The sequence below is a fragment of the Egretta garzetta genome, unplaced genomic scaffold (assembly GCF_000687185.1).
Source record: "Egretta garzetta isolate BGI_Z169 unplaced genomic scaffold, ASM68718v1 scaffold2, whole genome shotgun sequence".
In the NCBI taxonomy this organism is placed as follows: Eukaryota; Metazoa; Chordata; class Aves; order Pelecaniformes; family Ardeidae; genus Egretta; species Egretta garzetta.
In genome coordinates, this window is record NW_009258894.1 from 1,145,321 (window position 1) to 1,167,753 (window position 22,433).

The window sequence follows — 22,433 nt, forward strand, 5'->3', positions numbered from 1 at the left end:
CCACTCTCTCTCTGCCAGTTTTGGAATCAGTCACCTGAACTTACTTGATGGTCTCCAGTAAAGTAAGTGACGCAAAAGAGAGAGAAAAAGCAATGGCTGCTAGTAACAAAGCTGTTGAGAGGCCCAGTTTCAGACTCCATCAATAACATGACGTTGGAGTCCCTGATAGAAATGGACTTCCTGGCACCTTGGAAGAATGACTCCAAAAGTGTACAAACCAGCATTCACACTCTCTGCTGGCTCCTTAACCATTTAAGCAATCTCCTTCCATGCCTCACGGGCTGCTGTTATTTACACCTAGACAGAAATATCTATTTGTGAGGAGAAAAGCGATTACAAACTTAGCATAGCTTTGAAGGCATCCAGTACTTTTTCCCTTCTTTGTATCTTCTCATACCTAGAGATTAAGGCTACGACTTAAGGTACATACATACATACATACATAAGGTAAATGGGCGTGCCATACTTACATCTACCATCCTCTGAACGTGTTTGCTGATGGTTTTTGGATCAGGCTTTGGGGCTACTCCTGAGGCCCAGTCTGCAACTACTGGTGGTCTGGAGGGCGTCAAAGGCTAGAATAAATTGAATGGAAATTCATCAGTACCACATTGAAAGATTTTCAGTATTACACTTTCTTCATTTGTGACAATGGACTGTGTGACACAGGGCTGCAGAAATGGCCTGTTGGACCCAACATCATACTTTTGATAATTCCGTGGTACTTCAGAGGAAGCTCTTCCCTGAGCTGTCCAAAACAGTAGTCACAGTTCACTGACAGCGCAGTAAATTCACCGTCTTTTCCATATTTATAAAACAGGGACAAACAACAATGTAACACTTACGGGTTTCATCATCTGAATCACGTAAGAATTCTTCATTTAAAGGAACCATTATCAATTGCTAAGACTGAGCCTGATGTGATGTCTCTACACAAGTAACTTCATCTGTGTTTGTGTTCACATTGTAAAGCCTGATACGGTGTCAACTCTCCCATATATTCTAGCTTAGTCTTCATCATTAACCAAAAAATTTACGCTTTTAACAGATTTTGCTCTGTCTATAAAGCTAAAAGTTTTTCAATTTAGCATAAAATAAAATTAATACAAGGGATAAAAATTACATTACTTATTAAAAAACCCCTTTTTGTTAAGAATCTGGAAAGGCCCTTACAGCAGCTCGGTGACTTCGTGGCTCTCGTGCATATGAAAGCTCATAAATTTCATCTTCTGTGTAGTAAAGATCAAGGGACAGCTGAAAATAAACACAACATTAGTTTAATCCCCAAACAGTCACTGCTACTTGATACACTTGTTCCTGGTATGCATTAGTATTTTTTGGTGGATTAATTTTTAATTTAGTTGCACCTAGGAAAAATTCACTTGAGTTGCACAGGTGTTTAGCGTGATTTGAAATGGGTACATTTATAAAGTCCAGACTGTTATTGCCATTATCTGGAAATCTGTAACATTACACAGCTACAGTCATTAGCACAGCAAGTGACTGTAGGCTTAATTAGCAGTCAGTTAATAAGTAACCTGAAAAAAACTTTTACTCCCATAATATTCAAGAGATCTATTGTGCAGCTAAGCACAAAAGTTTCACAGTTGCAGTGAAACTGTCCCATCAACTCCAATTCTCAGAAAACTCTTGTTTAGTCATGCCATATTTATCCAATCCAGCTGTGACCATGTTGAACTAAGGAGTGTATGATGAGGAGAAAAGCTGGACTTGCATGTATTTAGTAAGAATCTTTAGCTGTCAACAGCAGTTATGTAAAGCGAGAAACATTACACCTGGGTAAATAAAGGAATTTGAAAAAATTGTCAAATTTCTGCCTTTTCTTTTGCATGTGTCCTGGAAAATAATATAACAAGTATTTTATTGGGTAAAACAAATTTGAAGCTAAGATTGCAGACAGGTAACATGACGCTTTTTGAATATTTACACAAACATAGTCACACGAGACATGTGATTGAATAGAAAACCCCCATGCAAATGTGTTACAAGCCTCAATCTATGGCAAGTCCGAAGAAAATATAAACTTGTTACAGAGAGTCAAGATCACAGCAGTCATATCTATATAAACTACGAAACCAAAATATGCTATTTTATCCAATGAATAACCTTACTCAGACTGCAGATATGCAGTAATTTCCTTGTGAAGAACTGCAAGAATTACTGTTGTATTTGTGATAGTGAAAAATTTTAGATTCTCGGGGAAATCTTAAAGTAAGCTTCTAATACTCAAAAACCGCAAGTCTAAATGTTACACTACTTCTATGAACTATTGACTTTTGTATATAATTACTAACACCTCTTCAAACTGATCTGCCTGCTAATGGGAAAGCATATGACTAAAGGAAACAGAAGGAGAAAGACTGTTGGAAAAATCAGGGAACAAAGAGGAAAATTACGTGCCGTGGAATATCAGCAGATTAGAAGCTACTGCATGAAAATGTGGACAAAGTTCTAAGTATTTGTAACAGTAATTTTTAGAAAACATTATTTTAAAAAAGGGACTTAATAATTTGCAACAAAATATTTAAAACATTTAGCAGGAAGATATTCACAACTTCATGTAGCTCTGTTTCAGGCCCTGAGCGTATGCGCTTAATTTCACACACAAGTGCTCCCAGAGAGAACAAATAACTTCAGCAGAGGATTCAGCACACTTCCTTAGTGAAAGTACAGAGAGAATGCATACTACTCAAGTGAAGCAGAAATAAACATTTCCTTCCCTTACAGAAATAATTGGAAGCATACTGCTGAACTGGCACCTCTACCCTTGCTGCCAGATAAATCAGTAACTTTTTCCCTTCTTCTATTATTGTACATTTCCTTAAGGAAAAAAAAAGTCTTAAAATATTATGAAGAATTAACGGAATTCTCTACTTAGTTGTTTGAGAAGTATATGAAATTATTTTTAAAATGGACATATTTATCTTATCTAACAGACTTACTGTAAGCAAATGAACAAGGTCCATATTAGCCTCCAGGGGAAGTGGCATTTCCTGGAGTTGTATCAGCTCATTTATGTGGTTATACAGAGAATACAGCTTGTATATATTAATTTTTTTGTCCTCTAAGTAATCTGGCATGCCCTCATAAAGTGATATCAAGTCTTTCAGGTGGACCCCAAGGATTGGAATCTTAAAGTTACTACACTCGTTATAGGCACGTCGGTAACTATCATAATTTCTGTAAGATGAAAGCAGTTCCGTCATTTCATTAAACACCTAAAAGTAAAAAGAAAACAAAAAAATCATAATTGTTTACCGGTTTTGTTCTGGTCATACAGCACAAGAATTTCCCATGTTATTGTTAAGGGGTTTACTCACAATGACTCTTGAAATGGATTTTAAAACTTCAGGCTTCAAATGAAATCTAGGTACCCACGTCAACTAATTTAACTATCTATAATACGTAACTATAGATAGTTAATCTATAGCCTAATCTATAATGCCAGTCTTCCTACACTCCCCATTTAGTCAATGAAAAGAAACAGGAGCCTCTCAAATCAAGGGGATACGTATGCAATTAATGCATAAGACCAGCATAACCTCTCTCACCTTCATAAAAGCAACCATCTTCACCTTAAAATGTGGAATGCACTTCTCTGGCTTTCAGGTCACCAGCTGCAATTGCTGGAATTGGAAAGTCCTGGCAGAGAAACTTTATGCTGTGCTATGGTCCCATCACAGCATGACCAGAACTCCTACTACAGTTCGAGGTGGCACATCTGTGCTTTTAAGAAAACTTTTCTTCCCATGGAAATGAAGAAACAACAATATATTGGATTTACTGTGAAGGCCAAATGAATCTTAAGTCTAGTGGTATAAATATTTCCCTTGCTTAAAACTATACCAGTACAAAGCTGACTTTCAACATTATAAAGTCAATGGACCGATGTTTTCTTGTGGAAATCCCCGCCTTGCCCCCTTGATTTTTGACCTTCACAAACTGTTCATTATAGGTAACCTTTAAAGTACATTCTCAAGTCACTAATGACTTTTATTCACCTGCTTTCTGTTAGCACTTGTATACAATTTCTTGATGCAGAAAGTTATTCAAAAGATGGACACATACGCAGTCCACTCCTCATAATGACAAAATTTGTAAAACAACATGCTTCTAAAATAAGCTAGCTAACTGATTTTATAGATCCTGCAACCATGATCAGTGGGAGGTCGTACTTCTGGTCTACGCTCCAGGTATGCACTGTTCATTCAAGCTGTTTAAATATACTGTGATCAAAACAGGTTCATTAGATACCTATACAAAATCTTTCAGGCCCCAAGCAAGATAAAATAATAAAGCATATTAGTCTCTTGAGAAGAAGTCATTTAAGAAACCATTTCATTGCTAAAAAATAGGCTTTGCTTCACAGTTTTAGTAGTTGGACTCTCAGCAAAAATATCTCTATCTGTATTACACAAGAATTTCATTGGAAATTACAACTGATTCCTAACTTTTATTATAGTGTGTGTGTATTACGGCTAAGTTTGTTCAAGTCTGAACTAGATAAAATCTGTCGCAGGGAAGGATCAGATGAACAAAACCAGTTCTTTCAGTTTTAAACTCAAAATGCAGATGTCTGTGCTAGCATTTCATAGACTCAGAATGGTCAGTGTTGCTATGGATGACAATAGTTTTGTTCCCAAATGTTCTAGGATCCTATTATCTGCTTTCGTGTTTGAATGCAATTCTGTACTACTGCATATAAATGAAAATGCAGCTTGTCACATCTGGGTGTCAAGAGAAACTTTAGAGAAGCTATACAAATCTTGAAGAAAGGTGGGGTTGGGAGTGTAGGAGTAACTGGTGTTGTAGAGACGAAATGACAAAGAAAAACCCTCCAAACCCAAAGGAAGTCTTCCTTTTTCTTTTTTTCTGTCTTCTCTCCTTCTTATCTAATGAAGTAAGGTTGGTTTTGTTTGTGCAATGACAAAGAAGTTAAAAGTTACCTTATTTGTAAAAATTAGAGGAGCAGTACCAACCTTAATTACATCATGAGGAACACATGAGCTTGTTTCCTTGAGTCTGGAAATGGAACTGTGACAGAGACCTCCTATCACTGCCATTAATGTATTAAAATTCTGCAGCTGGTGGAGCTTCTGTGTTGACATACAAACAATCAGCAGTTATTATTTAAAGGTTCAAGTTGTTCAATATGCACATACGAACTCTACATTTCCTCTATTGCCTTCCTCTAAAGTCTTACAAGTTTTGTGTCACTATCAATTTGACTTCATTCATTTTAGCAATGAGTTGTGATTTTACTGGGTGTAACACGTATTTACTGTTACTAAATCAGATATTAATTCTGCAGATACAGTAAGTCTTCAGAGTACTTCCTCAGTACTTCTCCTTCTTCCCACAGTCTACCACAACTAGGAAACACTCAGTATTATCTTGGTTATGACTGCAGTTGAATTAGTATGCAAAGAATACCAGTAGGATGATAGTTCTGCTTCTATCCAGCAAGACGTATCAGATAGAAATGCTGCTGCTTATGGCGAGAGGCATGATAGCAGTTCATGCTTTGGAAAGATAGGCAGTCACAGCTTGGAATCTCACCAGCTGATTCAAAAGCAAGTCTAGTTTTTCAGTGAAAACAATTTCTTCAGAATGGATATGAGAAAGGCATGGTGCCATGACCCTCTAATACCTGAATACTTGGTATGCAATCACAGAGTACAGAAATATGCATGCTGTATGTATGAACCACGAGACCAGTGCCAACACTCCCAGCTGACCCTACAGCAGTAGTGTGGGAAGAGCAACTAAATGCCTGTATAGGGGAAAGACAAAATAAACACCACATTTTTCAAAATTTAACTGACCTGTGCAACATGAATGAACTTGATGAACACTTCAGCCCGAAGCTGTGGTGTTGGTCTGCTGAGAACCATTAGCTGCACCCACTGAGAGATACCATTGCAAAGAGCAATTGATCTTTCCATTGTTGGATTCTCCTTCACACAACTATTCACAATGTAGTTCTGATAATCTGAGAACTTAAAAAAAAAAAAGTGTAAATGAAAACTCATGTACAGTTTCATATACCTTATGATCTGTGTGAAGACACAGGTCTACTTTTCACATGAAATATACAAGGTATGTTTTACACCTTAAATATCCATAAGAGTGAAATCTCACCATTGTTAAAGCTTTGTTCAGTTCAAAACAGAAGGCTTGAACTAGCTGAATTAACTGGAAGCATCTTTTTGCCATAATTTGTATCGCATAATTTACATTATGTGTATCTCAGGAGCCTTGGCTCTTATAAACCCTAGGATGAGTAGAATTGCGGCTTTCTTCCCAGCCTCAGTGGCTCCATAGATTCATTAAATTTAGGCTCTACAGGGAAGGTTAAACTGAATTTAAAGTGTAATCTAGTAACTCAGTGATAGTTTAAGGAAGTTAAGCATTCTGTTTACGGAGCTAGGGCACACTTCTGAATTAAGCTACACTGATACAAAATGCAAGTCAATGAGATTAATATAAAACTGAGATAAGACCATTAAGAATGAGGGCTACAGATTCCTTAATGTTTTTAATACAGCTTGTGAGATTCTCTTATTTAACCAAAGTGATCTAAAATTGTTCAGTAGACACCTGTATGTGACAAAGACTTTTTTAAGCCATTCTTCCCATTAAGATCAAAGAGAAGCAATCACCTGTTTTTCTTAATGTAATGTTTATTCATCCTCTTGATTTATCCATTAACAAGAATATATAAGAATGTGAATAGTCACAAAATGTGACACGGGATTTATACATCCACTCTTTTCTATGACCACTGATACTAACATCTTACCAAAAACATTCATAGCTGTAATAGACATATATTCCTTTCTTAAGGCCACAGAAATATGCTGAATGGCATTGATCTTTAAGAAAAGGTCATAAATTGTCAGGCTGATGTCCTCCCTCTCTCATTTTCTCTCCACTTTTAAACTTTTTTCCCCATCCACTTAATAAGAACTATTAACACTTTAAAAAACAGATATGACAGCAGACATCTCCGAATTTGTCCTCTTATTAAATTAAAAATGGTAGAAACATTAACAGTAATAAGTAGAGCTGTCTCTGAGATTACATAGTACTTACTTACAATTATTGTTTGAATTTTGAACCCCAGCCAGATTTGGCTGGATCTTGAAATTCAAGCAACTATTCTATACAGATAGGTAATTTTTCAATTTCTGACTACATAATTATGGACTTCGTAACAGTTTCAGTACAATTACGAATCAGTTTGATTAGTTTATATTTTGTTCTCAGCAGCCCTCTCCTTCAGAAAATATTTTTTTTTTAAATGCTGAAAAAATTTATATCTAACATCCCACTTAAAGTTTCAAAATAATTTTGGTGCAAGAATTTACTAACGAGGTCAACTGTAGCAGGATTGTTAGTGGCAGATACAGTAAAGAAGTCCAGATACTTAAATAATGCAAGAGTCTGGTATTGCAGTGACTAACTTATGAGCCTCAACAGGAAAGCAGAATCCAGATTCTTGCAGAAGAGTGTAGCCTCTCTGTATTTTATAACTATGAATTAAAATGGTTTCCAAACACCAAAATACCTGCAGTCATTACTCTGTGACCACCATCCCTGCATTTTTCTTTGCTGCAAGATACACGGTGTCTCATGGAAGATTTTGCTGTGTGCTGTATATGTTCAGGGGATCAAGTATTCCTTTCTGACTTTCAAATGACCAAACCTGTGAATAGTTATTCCAGTGACTGATAACATAGCAGGTCTCTTGCAGCCTTTCTCCCAGTATCTGCTGCCATGTTAGAATAACAAAACGATTCTGTGGCTTAGCATGTCACAAACATATTCTGCAAAGAGTTAATGAATATAGCTATTTATTAATTACACGTTATTTTCTGATCTGAGGTTTTGGTAAACTCAATTTATATCAAAACATATGCAGGGACCCTGCATATAAAATGTATACAAGTATGTAACTGCTGGAACTCTATGACACATCTGACACTCTGACTGCAATCATACTTGTTATGCTCATTAATCATTAATTACTTTATGTCTGCACAGACCTCGAAAATGTTAAGTTATATAAGCTTTGCATATTATTACTGCCTACAGGCAGCAATTTGTGCATGACTTTGGTTCTACAGCTTTTTGAATTTAAAACAAAACTTGAAGAGTCATGTACTGTCAGCTCAAAATAAAGTACACTAACACACAACTGTGAAATCTTCCGCAGTCTATTGAGAGCCCCTTTTCTTGCAAGACTTCATCTTCAAATTGTAGTGATTCAAAGAAAACCCACTAAATAACCAAAACAAACAAAAGCCCCTAAAAAACCCACTTTGCTTTCACTGCTGTCATCACACTGACTTTGCAGCCATCTTAGATTTTGATTCACTTTTCTTCTCCATGTATGAATTGTATCAGGTTTGAGTAGAAATAACGTTGCAGCATACAAGGACGCAAGTGAAGCCAAGTTGCATAAGGAAGCTAGCATCTTATCAGCTACCAACATAGCTGAGAAAAGAAATTGAATGAAAACATAAATGAGAAATCCTTAAGATTTGTTTGTGTATTTGAAAGCTTGTCCAATAAAATATTTTAAACCCCTCTTATGTTAAAAAATTGCATTTTCTCAAGTGCTTTCTTATCCCTAGTCTTTATTTTGTTATGCACAACCAAAAGTGGCAAGCAGGGTCCAGTGGACACCTTCTATGCAGACAGTCCATTAGTCACTGCACAAGAATGCTGCATTGTTTCCCTCAGCCACAGGGGGTTAATATTCTAGGAAAATATTCCAAGTTTCCTTCATCCCATTTCAGCCTGAGTACTGATTTGAGTAAAATGAGGCTGCTTCTTCCTGTGCCTAATGACACCACTTGTTCTAACAAAAAGATTATTTGGAGGACCAAATGGTTTACTCCTCTTCCTTTCAACTGACCTTGCCCTGACTCTGTTCCACAGTTGCTTAAAAGGCTTACTCTCCCTCTCTCAAATGACTGCAGCAAAAGGGTATGTACTCCGAATAAGTATCACTGGCCACCTTCAACACTAGTAAAACAAAGCATCTGGACACAGACTCAGCTCATCCAACAGCTTGCACCGCAGGGTTAATCTTGTAATACTACCCATCTTTCCTATGTCCTTCCCATCTTTGTTTAAAATAAATAAATAAATAAATATCACTTACTGATATTCTTCTGAAAGACTTAAATTCAAGATAGGTCAGGTGGTCTGACAGCTCCTCTGGCTCAAGGTGATCAAAAAGAAGCGAGACTTTCCGTTTCTTACTGGTGTTGGCCTTTACACGCTGTGTCAGCTTTCTAGACCAATCCCTAGAATTTCTTTTAGAGAAATTTTAAAACAGAATTACCCTGAGTTATCTTCTGAAACGCAAACTTTTCCTCTCTCCCTAATACAAAAGTAACATTGTTTTCATGCCTTACTGCACTAAAAAGTGAATTATTTTAATTTCTAAATAGCAAGCTCCTTTCATGCGTTCGAGACTGTATGATAAAACATCATTAATCTTTAAGTATTATATTGAGGTAGCACGCAAGCACAATACAACTATATTACTAAACAGCATGAGATTATATATTGCACTTCTAGAATTGCTGTCTGTAACTGATTTCATTGAACACATCCAGTGCTCCTCCACTTAATAGTTCTTACAGATTTCCTTGACCAGCCTCTGAGTATTAAATATCCCCCTATGCATTTGCCAATGGGGTAATGAAATTTAATTGGATTTGAAAAACTAAATATCCTCTTTCATAACCAGATATAAAATGTCTGACAAATTCAGCTCTGTTTTTGCCTGTGCATTTCCAACCAAAGTATGAATTGACACTGTTACACAGTTCCACAAAATTATCTCACTCTCATGTAACAAGGAAGGTTATCTTCCCAAGAAAGAACTATGTGACGTATAGCTGAAGGATTTATTCTTGACAGGACAAGTAATCTTGAAAAAAAAAACTGAAATCACATACAATAGTACCAAGAGTTTGACAATGTAATAAACTATATCTTCTCACTTACCATTGCTGTTAAAAACACAAACACTTTTTTTACCTCATCTTTTACCCATTCAAAATGTATTCTCCTTTCTCATTGACTTCAAGACATCTATCAAAACCATTAGGCCTCTACAAATTTTCTAAGTTACCCTGGATAGAGTAAAATTTATCTAGCATAGAGAATCAGCACAAAGTCTACACAACAGTTAAATTCAACCTAAGCCATTCTTGAAAAGCATTCTGTTCTTGTACTTAATACATATTTCATCTATAAGGATGTATAAACTCTTCTATGAATAGATAACATACGACTTATTAAAATTAACCCACTATAGGACCATTATCCTGCTATACAGGAGAGACATTATACTTGAATAAAGGAAATTCAGAGCAAAAGTTTGTTTCCTGAGCATATTGAAAGTTTGGCACTCACATTTGAGTTGTGTCAATTAGACGACAGTGTAACTCCTCACCATTAGCTTTAACCAGTTCTTGAAATTGCTCCATAGTTGTGGTTAGTTTAGAGTCCATTTTGAACATAACCCAGAACTCTGTAATCCAATACCTATTGCACATTGAAAATACAGAAACACAAAAGTAAAGGTTTTGCTCTAACATCAGTAAGTAAATTCAGATTGCAAAGGCAACCACTCACCATCTCCCGCAAGATGCCCAGCCAGCATCCAAGCCACAGCTACTTTGAAATGACTAACCCCCGGTTTTTTATTGCTGAGGATGATGCTGTATGGCATGGAACACCCTTTTGGTCAATCAGGTCAACTGTCCTGGCTGTGTCCCCTCCCAGCCTCCTGCTCACCCCCAGCCTACTCTCTGGGGGTCAGGGTGAGAAACAGAAAGTCTTGACACTGTGCAATCACTGTTCAGCAATAGCAAACATGTTGGTGTGTTTTAGTCACAAATGCAAAGCACAGCATCATACAGGCTGCTATAAAGAAAGTTAACTCCATCCCAACCAGAACCAGTACACCCATGCATGTAAAAATCTGTGCTTGTTGGAAAAATGGATATGCACGTTCTTCTGGAAGCATGTATGTATGAATTTGCCTAGAAGCAAAAATGTTCACAGATCACATATAATACAAAAGCATTCTGACCTAACCAATAATCTGCTTTGAGATAATAAAACCATCACCTTTTAAAATGAATTTTACTTTCGTGTTACTACTTATTTCCCATTTTGTGTAAAAAAGAAGTATCATATGCTAATCTATTATCAGAGTTGCATTTTCTTCCTCTCTTCTCTAAACTAAGATATCAAACTTTATTATACTTAATTTTAAAAAAAAAAGTGATCCGGGATCATTGCAAGTGACTAAGTAGAATTATTAAGGAGAATTACCTACTGAATACAATAGTTTTGCTTAATATAAAAATAGCTGCACTATCCCACTTCATTTTTTTTAGTAGACCTACATAATGTTAGACACAAGGCTACGAATGCCTGAGCACTGTCAGTTTTCACTGATGTTTAAGACACAGATTCATACAGACTCAGTTCAAAACTGTGACCCAATAATTCACACGCTGACTTCAATGGATCTGCACAAAGCCGCTTGGGCCTTTTTGTGTAAAGCTACTAAAGCAAACCTTGAAAAGCTGAAGCACTATAGCTGTTCCTTTTTTTAACATCAGCTTAAGATATGCAAAAGCATTCTTACGTATGGCACATGGATAGCTGCAGACTATCAAGCAGGAATATTCTTACCTCACAAAATAGCATATCTTTACACACACCATGGAGGATTTATTTTCTAAAGCATTAAGATAGGTAGAAAATTGTTAAGGAAAACCACATTCATCCACATATGATATGAAATGTAACATACTTGATACTTCCCTAGCTGTAAGCAAAAGGAATCATTCTACTGATGGCATATTAATATCAGACTAGGGTTTTACACAAGCATATAAAAAGTATATCCCAAGACTGTTAGCAAAAGTTTATTGTAAATATGACTACTATGAGTAATACTGATGTACCCACCCAAGTGCAGAGTAGTGTTAAGTAGTGAAATGATTCTGCTTTCTACATGTGCTTCTTTGCAACACACCTCACAATTTCTAATAAGACTCATCTGCTTGCACATCTCACTAAAATGTGAAACAGTACTACCAGATTTGCCAATTAGTGCTTTTATGAAGAAATCCTTTCCAGTTAAGTATGAATCACTGCAGCTTTTCCAAAAAAAGATGCTATTTTCTTTTAAACATAACCTGTTGCAGACAATGGTAGAGAAAAATGTGAAATGCATCTCCTTGCTAACATCACCTTTCTAACTATGCAAGAGTTTTCCTTTGACTTGCTGTGATAACTGGAAAGAAACACCCATATTTTCAGTCTAGTAGCTCTATAAAATGTTTTGATATTGTAGCCAATGTCTTCTAAAGACATGGAAAATCCACTTGGAAAATGTGTTATGCATGTCTTGATTTTTCTGCTGGAGATTACACACGTATTGTCAGTTCTACAAAACATAATTTAATGAAAATACTTCGTTGATCCTCCCACAATCTGATTGAAATTAACTGCAGCCTAAATCTACTGCAAGTGAGGGGACATACCATCCACAATTTAAGCACCCATATTAAGTGTTTAAATTAGACTGACTATAGAGTTAGTGAAGTCTGAGTAAGTTCCCAAATATTTTGAAGGGCCCCAAACTGGAATTATGAAGTTAGATGGCTTACAAATCATTCATAACCATCTAAAGATCACACATCTTTTGGGGGATGGAAAATGATGAAACTGAGGCATTTGCAAGGTTTTTCAAAATACAAGAGCCCAGACTATCTGATTCATTCAAAACAGTCTTTACCTTTCAGTGTCTTTACCAGGAGCTATTCACAGAGTCAAAAACTGAATGTGCAAAATATGCAAGTCTGATAAAGGTTTGAATCACTTCTCTGACTGTAGAAAATGTTACTTCTCAGAAACACGCAAGCAATTACTTTCTTCCATTTTCAAAAAGTGCATGAGCCTAAGTTAAATGCAACACTACACCACAGTCATAGCTTGGCACACTTGTTCTAACACTTGTGGTTAGAGAAGCAGCAGGACAGTCAGAATCTAACTCCACAGTAAAGCTCTGTTGTAAATGATGCTGCTTTTAAAAGCCAGTAAGATACCAAGTTTGGGGGAAGAAAAGATTATCTAAATTAAATTGTACCAAAATTGGCTGAAGATTCTTAGCATGTCAGGTCTGCTTTCTCTATCTATACTCATCTAATTAGGAGCAAACATTCTGTAAAGAAGTCACACAATATATTCCACAATTACAAATTCCTAAGAAAGACTAGTATTGCCAATATGATCTAGTACCTTCGTTGTGAAAAATCTAATGAGCCAGAAATACACATGTATGAGGCCACGCAGTCACCTCAAAATGGGAACAAATAGAAAGGAAAAGCTTATGACTTATTTCAGCACACTGTAATTTTGAGTGTGTGAGTGAGAAGTAATACTTATTGAAAATTTTCTTCTCTAGGTGATACAATCAGAATATTTTCAAAAATTACACTTTTGTTCTTTGCTCTTTGACTTGTATGGAAGACAGAGAGAGAGAAAGAGATCTGAAACTTGGGCCCAGGCTCACAGTACCTAACTGAGGTGCCTACATTAATCTAACACCTGCTAGATATTCCCTCCGTGGCCAATAGAGGATGATTTATCCTACTTCAAATCTGAACTGGAGTTTCATCCATTTCTCTGTGGATGATAAGCTAAACCAAACAGACAAACAAAAAAACCCAACCCTAAACCAAACAAAAAGACACTATATGATCAAAAACTGTAAAGAACAAATATACTGTTTAATTAGTGGAACAGTAACACACCGATGATTAAATACCCTCTACTTACCCATTTCAAAGTTGTCAAGTTATTTAATATTGCCTTAACAGCAGGTGAACATTACAAAGGATATAGATCAATGAGTTTCTGGAGCATGTCTGCAGAGGAGATGATAAACTGATGCATGGCCAGAATTATCTTTAGCAGCTGGTTGTTTTGATATGCATTTCCTTCTAAATCTGAAAAAAAGAAGTATTCGTATTGAAATCTTGGTATACGTTGGTAAACAGCTTGCAAGAGGCTTTTTCAGAATACTAATTCTAATCAGGCCTATTTACCTATACTATTTCAAAGACAGCAATGACTTACTAACTTAGGAAGTGCATCATTTTTCTGATGAGAACTAGATAACAACAACTATATTTCACTACCATGATTTGGAAGACCCTTATCAATAAAAAAAAAGGCAAGCCAAAAAGCAGCTGTGTCTCAAAGACACTCAAAATATCCAGATAATTATACACACATTGCCCAGCAATGCACTTAAATACCTAGCTTTAGGCAGATGAGCATAACCTTTGAAACAAATTAATGAATTGCAGAGCAAAAGAATTCAGTTACTGACCCATACCAGTCAGCCAATGGCATGACTGAACTTATCGAAGAAAATGGTGATATTCTTAAGTGCTTGCAAGGCTTTTTGTACAGCTGATATACCTAACACTAAAGTACATGCACAGGTTAGGATCTATACCTAGATGTGCATGGAACGAGATAACACGTATGCAAAGTCCAGAAGTTAACCTCTGCATACTCCTGGTGGTGGACCTAAATGTCTTAACACATTTCCTTGAACTATGTGTTACAAGGATTTCACCTGAAGAAGGTTTTTAGACTACATCTATCTTCTGTGTGTTGTGGGTTTTTTCCACATTCAGAAAAGATCAAGGACATCAAATGTAGCAGAATGTTTAAAAAAAGTTTCCATTTCTGTAACACAGTAGCGAAAGTGTTTGTAAATATTACCAGATGATGTTTTTCTACAGCCTGCCATGAGAGAACCTAAGTAGCTTGAACTGGAAATAGACACCCTTTCAAACACAAAAGAAAATTCACCTTTCTGAATAACTTTAAATACATTGTCCTCTATAACGATAAATGTAGTTATCACTTAAAATAGCAATAACAGGAACAACATACAGAAGCAATGCACAATGAAACAGCAGATTTGCAGCATATGAAATGGCATCTATTACTAGAGGGGAAAAACAAACATTTTTCAATTGCACAACACCAAAAAGGAACATTAAACTTAGCCCACTTGCAAAACAATATAATCCATGTTAGTCATTGAGCAAGGGTTTCCATGCCCTTCTACAGGAAGGTACCAAATGTGAAGAGAGAACCCCAGAGCCCAGGCCTTTCCTTTTGAACAATACATTGGATCTTTGGTAGAACTAATAAAGCCTGATTTCCTCTAGATCCATCTCCTCTGTTCTTCACTTCACAATAGTCCTATTCACGCCTATATCACTATACTCACCCCTGAAAGTCTTCCGTCTCTTCCCCACAGCAATGCTGTAACTCCTCACTCACGCTTAAAGCTACCAGCTACACAAAAGCAATACATGCTGTGGCTGAATCCAGGCTGACTGACCAGACAGCAGATCAAATCAAACCAATGCTGGGCTCACACGGCTGCCCCTACACCAATGTGGGCACTGATCTTCTACACAAGCTATTCTTTAAGATTCCTATCTTTCCCTCAAATTTAGTTTAAGCTGGCAGACAGGCTGCTCTATTTCATGCAGAGTAGATGTACTTCAGTAGGAAGGTGATTCAGAATGGCCTAGATCTGTAGTTTACAAGTGAAGTTATTGTTCTAGCTGACTGTTTGAAGCCCTGAAAGCAGAGGACATGCTGGGTATCACACAGGTAGGTAACTTCATTCTTTCAGCAAAAGCATACTCAGTTTGGACCAAACTCAATACAATAAACAGTCCTGAAATACCTTACTACAGCCAGCCTCTCAGGCAAGAAGGGCAGACAAATCCTGATCAGTAAATTCTGGCAGAGCCTACATGAACGTGCAGCAACCCACTCAGCACTATCAAGCCCAGAATGAGAACTTTATGCATCAGGTGATTTTCAAAACTGAGTACGAGAAACCATTTTCTGAACCTACTTTCTGTACTTACACTTAAACCATAAGGAGCAATTCTACCTACAGCGATACTGGTGAGGGGAAAGTCCGTGTGTCCTACAGCCCCATAAACGAGAGCAGTACAGACCCCAAGTAACTAAAAGTTCTCGAGCTGCCTTTTTACTACAAGTTGTCAGTTTTGTAGCGTGAACCGAAGTTTATGCATTCCTTGTTTGTGTTCCCATATAATTTCAGTCATTACCTGAAGAATCTTTCTGGGATATAAACTGCCTAAGTGTTACAGCAGGTGCACTAAGGGCAAAACAGTGAGTATGCAGCCAGAGGAGTGGGAAGTTTGCAGAGGAAGGCTAGGACATCAGGAATCAATACTTCTTCAACACTTTAGTATTTGGCATTTTGTACTCATCCAGTGTCTTCAGGAAGACTGAAATTATTTTAGGCCTTGCATTCAGAGGCCTGTATCAATTTTCATCCATTTTACAAAACTTGATGTTCTGCCAGAACCTCCATCCAACAGCTCTTGTTTAATCAGAAAAGCAGTTCAATATATGCTTAACTTGGAAGCCAAATAGTAACGTGCACACATACTATTAAGTATAGACAGCTGTAATTAAATCACCAGCTTTTCAGAAGTGCTCAGTATAGATCATCTCCAGCTCACAAAGACAGCAAACAACTCACTCTCAGAGCAGTTCCTCCTCTGGTTGTATTCCAGAATCCTCTGCCCTGACATAACACAGGTACCATTTGGCACCAGGTTCCAGACTGAATTTCTGTCCTCTAGAAGGTCTCTTTTCCATTTGACAAAGACGCAGACAAAAGCAGTACGTTGTGCCTACTATTTGTGATGTCAACATATTTATGGCATTTTCTTTCACAATAAAAGTACATTTATGTTTCACAACACCCAGACCTAACTATCTCACAACAGAGGTAGACTTCATTATGACATGATTATTTTGGACACGTGCTATCCATTCCCTCACCCAACTAAAAGGCTCATCTCCACAAAGAAAAACATTGTATTAGTGACAGTTAAAAAAAACAAAATAAGCAGTCTGCAGCAAAAAAATCTTAAGTTTCCCAGCACAGTTCAGCACTGAACAGCAAGCCTGCATGAATTGTAGCCGCACACAGTTTTACAAACACATGCAATACCAAATATTTAACGTCATCTTCCTGCCCAGTCTTAAAAGGAAGCACTTTTCAAGTGCATACACCATGATACGGCAAATGTTACTGAAAATAAAAATACTGAGACTGATTCCTCTTCCATTTGTATTCCACAAATTCATAATTAAAAAAATCCATGGAGCTAAACTGGTAAAAATGGGCCTTAAGTGAGAAGAGATTCCAGCTCAGTTTTGGTTTCAGAACTGTCATTGGGTCTTTCACATCTCTGGCCACTAGGTCACTTCTTTTCAGAGAGCTAACCTCCTAAACATAGCTGTGTGCAAGGAAGTAACAAAAGTTATAGTAAACTATCTTTCTGCAAGTGGTGGAGCCAGTAAGAGGGCTTTCCTGACTGTGTCGCAAGAGCGCCTCGGACTGCCTCTGCAGCACCCTCTTGAACCTCCAGCAGTATGTTTTAAAACTTTAAGACTCATTTTCATTTCCGTTTGTGTACCTGCTTCTAACCACACACCCTGCTGAGCAAAAACCACTAAGTGAATACTAAATAAAGTGGAATGGGTGTGTTTCAGTTAGTCAGTTTACCTTAAAGAAAGCTGCAAAATACTGCATAAGCCATAGTTTTGTTTCACTGCAGCAAAATACAAATAACCCACTGGTTACATGCTCTTCCTCCTGTAAATGCCCTTATTGTACTATGATGTTTTAATAAATATTCTCTGAAACAAACAAGGAAGCCGGAGTTGAATATGCTTTTCCAATATTTAACTACACGAGTGAAAGCACAAAGACATTTAGGGCTAAATATTTTATTATCTATGTAGTAACACAAAGCCACTAAAAACTACAATTACAGAAGTTCCATTGCACATGTGAGACTTGGAAGACAAAAGGGTAAGAACATCCTAATCTAGGCCCATCAGCCTCTCTATTGCACAATCCAATTGCTGGTTCCCTGTGATCCACAATTTAGAAATAACTGAAGTATCACTCATTCCTAGAATAGTTGAAATAATCAAAGTACTCAAAAGCCAGTAAGCAAGGCTTTAAGAGCAAACTGCCTGCTCTTCACCAGGTCCTGATGTTCAGCAAGCCTGTGGTAAATATACTTAGCAGAAAGAGTATGTTCCATAGACAAAATTGTTGTACTGAGACCTTCACACTCATGAGTGCAATAATAGGACTACAGGAAGAATGCCAAGGATGTCTTAACTAAACTGAATTTTGCAAGAAAGAAATTGTTAGGTTTTCTAGGTCTAAGAGGCCTTTATTTCATAAGCATTGTCTTTATTTCATAAGCAGGTTCCAACTCTATCACCTAGTGTACAATACGAAATGAATCAGAAGTGAACCACAGAGCACTGACAACATGTGACCAGTGACTATGCTACTAAGAACATGAATAGCTTCTTGTAAACTCCCTGAAGTCTTCCAGTGGTTCTCAAAAAGTAGCACCAAAACCAATGCAATGCAAAAAAGCATCAAGCAATTGCCAGGCAGTCTTATTGAGTGCAAAGCTGAAAGTTGTGGGTTGCTATAATGCTGTACTACACAGAATTCTTCAAGATTTCTGCAGAGTAGTTTTCTTCTGGTAGCTTAAAGAAGATGGTGTGGGGATGGTGTTATAAGTGTCCGCAAAGATTATTAAAGCAACGTGTGATTTGAAAACTAAGGGAACTGATGTTCTTAAGGTCTTAATGTCTCAAAGACCTCCTTGACGAAACACACAGACATGTATGCAATATGGAGGTACACGTAGGAGTACACGCTATGGTTTAGTGACTGAACTGAAACAGCCATAAGTCTATGTCTCTGCTGCACAACGCAAGGTGCAGTGCTACGAGATAACCTTAGAATGGCTAGAAGCAACCAAAACTAAATTAAATATTTCACGATTATTTCATGGATACTTCCTGGAACTTCCATTCACTAATAGGAAATGCTGTTCCCCTTCAGCTTAAAACTTACGCAACACATAGTGGTCTTCTTACTACAGGCTTATTATTGCCATGTTGGAATTTGGTAGCCTGTAACAGAGGTAGTCATTTAACTCTCTTCATGAAATGGATCACATTGGGTCAGAATCAGATTCATAAGAAGCCACCATTCTGCTCATCAGTTATGACATCATCATTGAAGGTCAGCAAGCAGATTCAAATTAAACTAGGGTGTTTACTTTTTGAGTTGGAAATAGCCTTTATTTTTTAATGACAGCTGAAAGCTCAGTTGATGGCAGAAATCAGGGCAAGGAGCTAATGTACTCTATTTCCCTGCTCCAATGCAGAATCAGCTTTCTTGAAGCCAGTATGCTTCAGAAGCAGTTTAAGTCATGTTAAAATTCTGTAGTGATGAGGATTTCATAGCCTCTGTAGGTGACTTATTCCAGCACTTGAACATCTCCATCATTAGAGAGTTCTCCTTCCTGTCTAATCAAAGACTTCAGGCAACTCGGGCAGCTTAAGCCCATCATGCCTGGCCCCCAGCAAACAGGAAAAACATTCTCTTTCCTTTAGCAGTGTATTTTCTCTATTTAAGGATTGCTTCCCTCATCTCCCTTCTGAGCTAGGAAACATGAAATTTGTCAATTTTTTTTCCTCAGAAGCCAGTTTTTCTAGATCTGTGGTCAACTTTGATGTCCTTTTCTGAACCCTTTGCAGCTTGCACCTTTATGAAGCAAATATGAATACAGTATTCTAGGGGAGGTCTTAGCATCAGAGTTAGAATATAGTTTTTAATATCCTGTACATAATACCTTTATATACATATACATTTTTATATGTGTAAATGTACATATATATATAAAAACAAAAATAAGCACACACATCCCTCTATGCATGCACTTATCTCCTTAAGAGTTTCTACAGTGGTACAATATAATTGAACTTTTTTCAGTTTTAAAATCCATCTTCACATTGAGATCCATTTCTGCAGAAATGCTGCATATCAGAGATTTTACCGTACTGTTTTTACAACTGATTATCCTAAGTGTAGAACTTCGTACTTGCCCTTAGTGGATTTTTCTTTATTTCAGATAATTATTTTAAGTGCTTAATATCTTTCAGAAATAACATAACTTAATTACAATGTCCTTACAAAGATGACGCACTAATTAGCTAAAAGAACAATTGTTTTAATTTTAGCTGCAAGAGAAAGCAGGTGGAGTCTTGAGCTCTCCAGCTTACATTTAATTCTGTACAGGATGGTGGTGCTCCCCCTCATGCAACAAGAATGCTATATGTTTAGCAGACAGCACCAAAATACTCAGGGAATTGCACTAAAGTTTTTTTTCTTTTAATTGGCTTATTGTCCACACATGCATGTAACTTAAGTGAGTCATACATAAATTTATTTAGACAAGTAATTGGTCTTAGGAGGAAAACCTCCAAAACTAAAAGGAGAACATATCAGTATTTTCCAGAGAGGAAAGAATCATACTAATTTGTGATCAATCCTGCACCAATAGAACCCTAAACAAGCCAAGTAAACACAGATGTTGGAAGAAACCCTATAAACTTGATGATTCTCCAAGTCTACTTCCCTCTTCAAACTCCCTACAGAGTGGGGGCAGGGAACCCACTGCTGTCCCTCCAAATACTCATTAACAATGCAGATATATCCAAGACTCAAGTGAGCTTAATATGCATCCAAAAAGGATAATAAAACTGTTCTGTGTGAGAGTAGGGAACATTAGGGGAGAGAAACCTCAAGGGAAAGCCATTACCCTCTCTCAGAAACAGCTTTTGGAGAGCTACGTCTTGCAGAAAGAGCTCTGGGTGGGTAATTCTTTGAAATGAAAACAAGAAGATAAAAGCTCTTGTCAAGGGGAAATGGGATGATTTTGAGAAATTAAAATGTACTTCGGAGAAACCAAATGAAATGTGGGTGGAAAGCATTCCATTAGCCTTGGAAATTCAGATCAAGTACACAGAACAAGATAAAAAGTTAACACCCCCCCCGATACATTGTTCTACAGCATGTTTAAAATATTGATTTTAGCAAATTTAGATGAGAACTTTTTAATGAAATAGTCTTTTTCTCCAAAGCCTACAAAACGTAATTTGAGCGTTCAAGATTTTTTCAAAGCTTTAAATCATGATACTGGAGCCACGTGCAGCTTTTGAGCTACAGGCAACTCTTGAATAATTCAAGTGTAATGGCTGGCAACACAGCTGTGCTGGCAGAAGAACTGATGGGCAAGACACACGAGACTCCAGAACAGAATGAGAAACTTCTGAGGCCAGTATCACTACTTGACCACTGAACCCAACTGCATGCTTAGCACTTATTATAAAACACTGCAGTTGTGGGATAGGTAAGGTTCTCTCTAACTGCATGATTGATCCTGGGGCAGCCAGTCATCAGATCCAAGGAAGCATGAAGTCAGCCCCACCCAAAGGTTCAAACTGTAATGGACTAGCACAGACACCAAGCTGCTTTCCTCTCAAGGACTTGAAGATGTTGCAGATCACTCAGATCCCAGTTCCTGGCCTCGATTCTCATTACTGACACATGTTCCTACTCTATTCCCGCTCCAGTATTTCTGACTTACTGTTTCAGGTTTCCCTCCCTTACATACCTCAGCTTCCTAGTCTAGATATATTTCTGGAATCAGTGTTTACAGACTCTCTGGCAAACTAGCTTCTAACCTAGCAGCTGGGACATGCCTTCTCACACTGCCCCACTAGCCAGGAGGCTGGGGGTGGGCAAGAAGCTGGGAAGGGACACAGCCAGGACATCTGAACTCAGCTGACCAAAGGGATGGTCCATACCACATCATGTCTTGCTCCACAATAAAAACTGGGTGGAATTTTGCCAGGGCTGCCATTGCTTGGGGACTAGCTGGGCATCAGTTGGCTGGTGATGAGCAATTAGGGGTTTTCACATCACATGTTTTTCTTGGTTTTGTTTGGGTTTTTTGGTTGTTGGTTTCAGGGGTTTTTTGGTTGTTTGTTTTTTTTTTTAACTTATTAAACTGTCTTTATCTCAACTCATGAGTTTTCTCACTTTTACCCTTCTAATTCTCTCCCCATCCCACTGAGGGCAGTGGCCGGTAAGCAAGCAGCTGTGTGGTGCTTGGCTTATGGACGGGATTAAACCACAACATATCATCCTTAGACTGAAACATCTCTTGCTCACCATGGACCAAAAGAATGAAAGTTTCAAAAAACCCTGCAGCTTCACTCCAAAGTTAAAACATACCTAATTACCAGGTAGCACTATCAGATATCTGCACACAGAAGCTCCCCAACTGCCGATTCAAGCTAGCTGCAGTATGCCAAATTTTCTTCAGAGAAACATTCCC

General features: G+C 37.5%; 1 protein-coding gene across 6 annotated transcripts in view; it reads right to left on the minus strand.

The window, feature by feature from the left end:
• RASGRP1 (RAS guanyl releasing protein 1) overlaps positions 1-22,433 on the minus strand; it is a 37,282-nt gene that overhangs the window by 6,662 nt on the left and 8,187 nt on the right. For 2 of the 6 annotated variants that reach the window (XM_035889826.1, XM_035889827.1), the window contains exons 2-10: positions 13,970-14,075; positions 11,752-11,814; positions 10,459-10,590; positions 9,194-9,347; positions 5,847-6,020; positions 5,001-5,117; positions 2,964-3,239; positions 1,174-1,254; positions 471-575 (exon numbers count right to left, since the gene is read on the minus strand). In XM_035889826.1, the coding sequence (XP_035745719.1) occupies positions 471-575; positions 1,174-1,254; positions 2,964-3,239; positions 5,001-5,117; positions 5,847-6,020; positions 9,194-9,347; positions 10,459-10,590; positions 11,752-11,814; positions 13,970-14,075 (1,208 nt within the window). The other 4 variants (XM_035889823.1, XM_035889822.1, XM_035889825.1 and 1 more) reach the window with 4 other exon arrangements.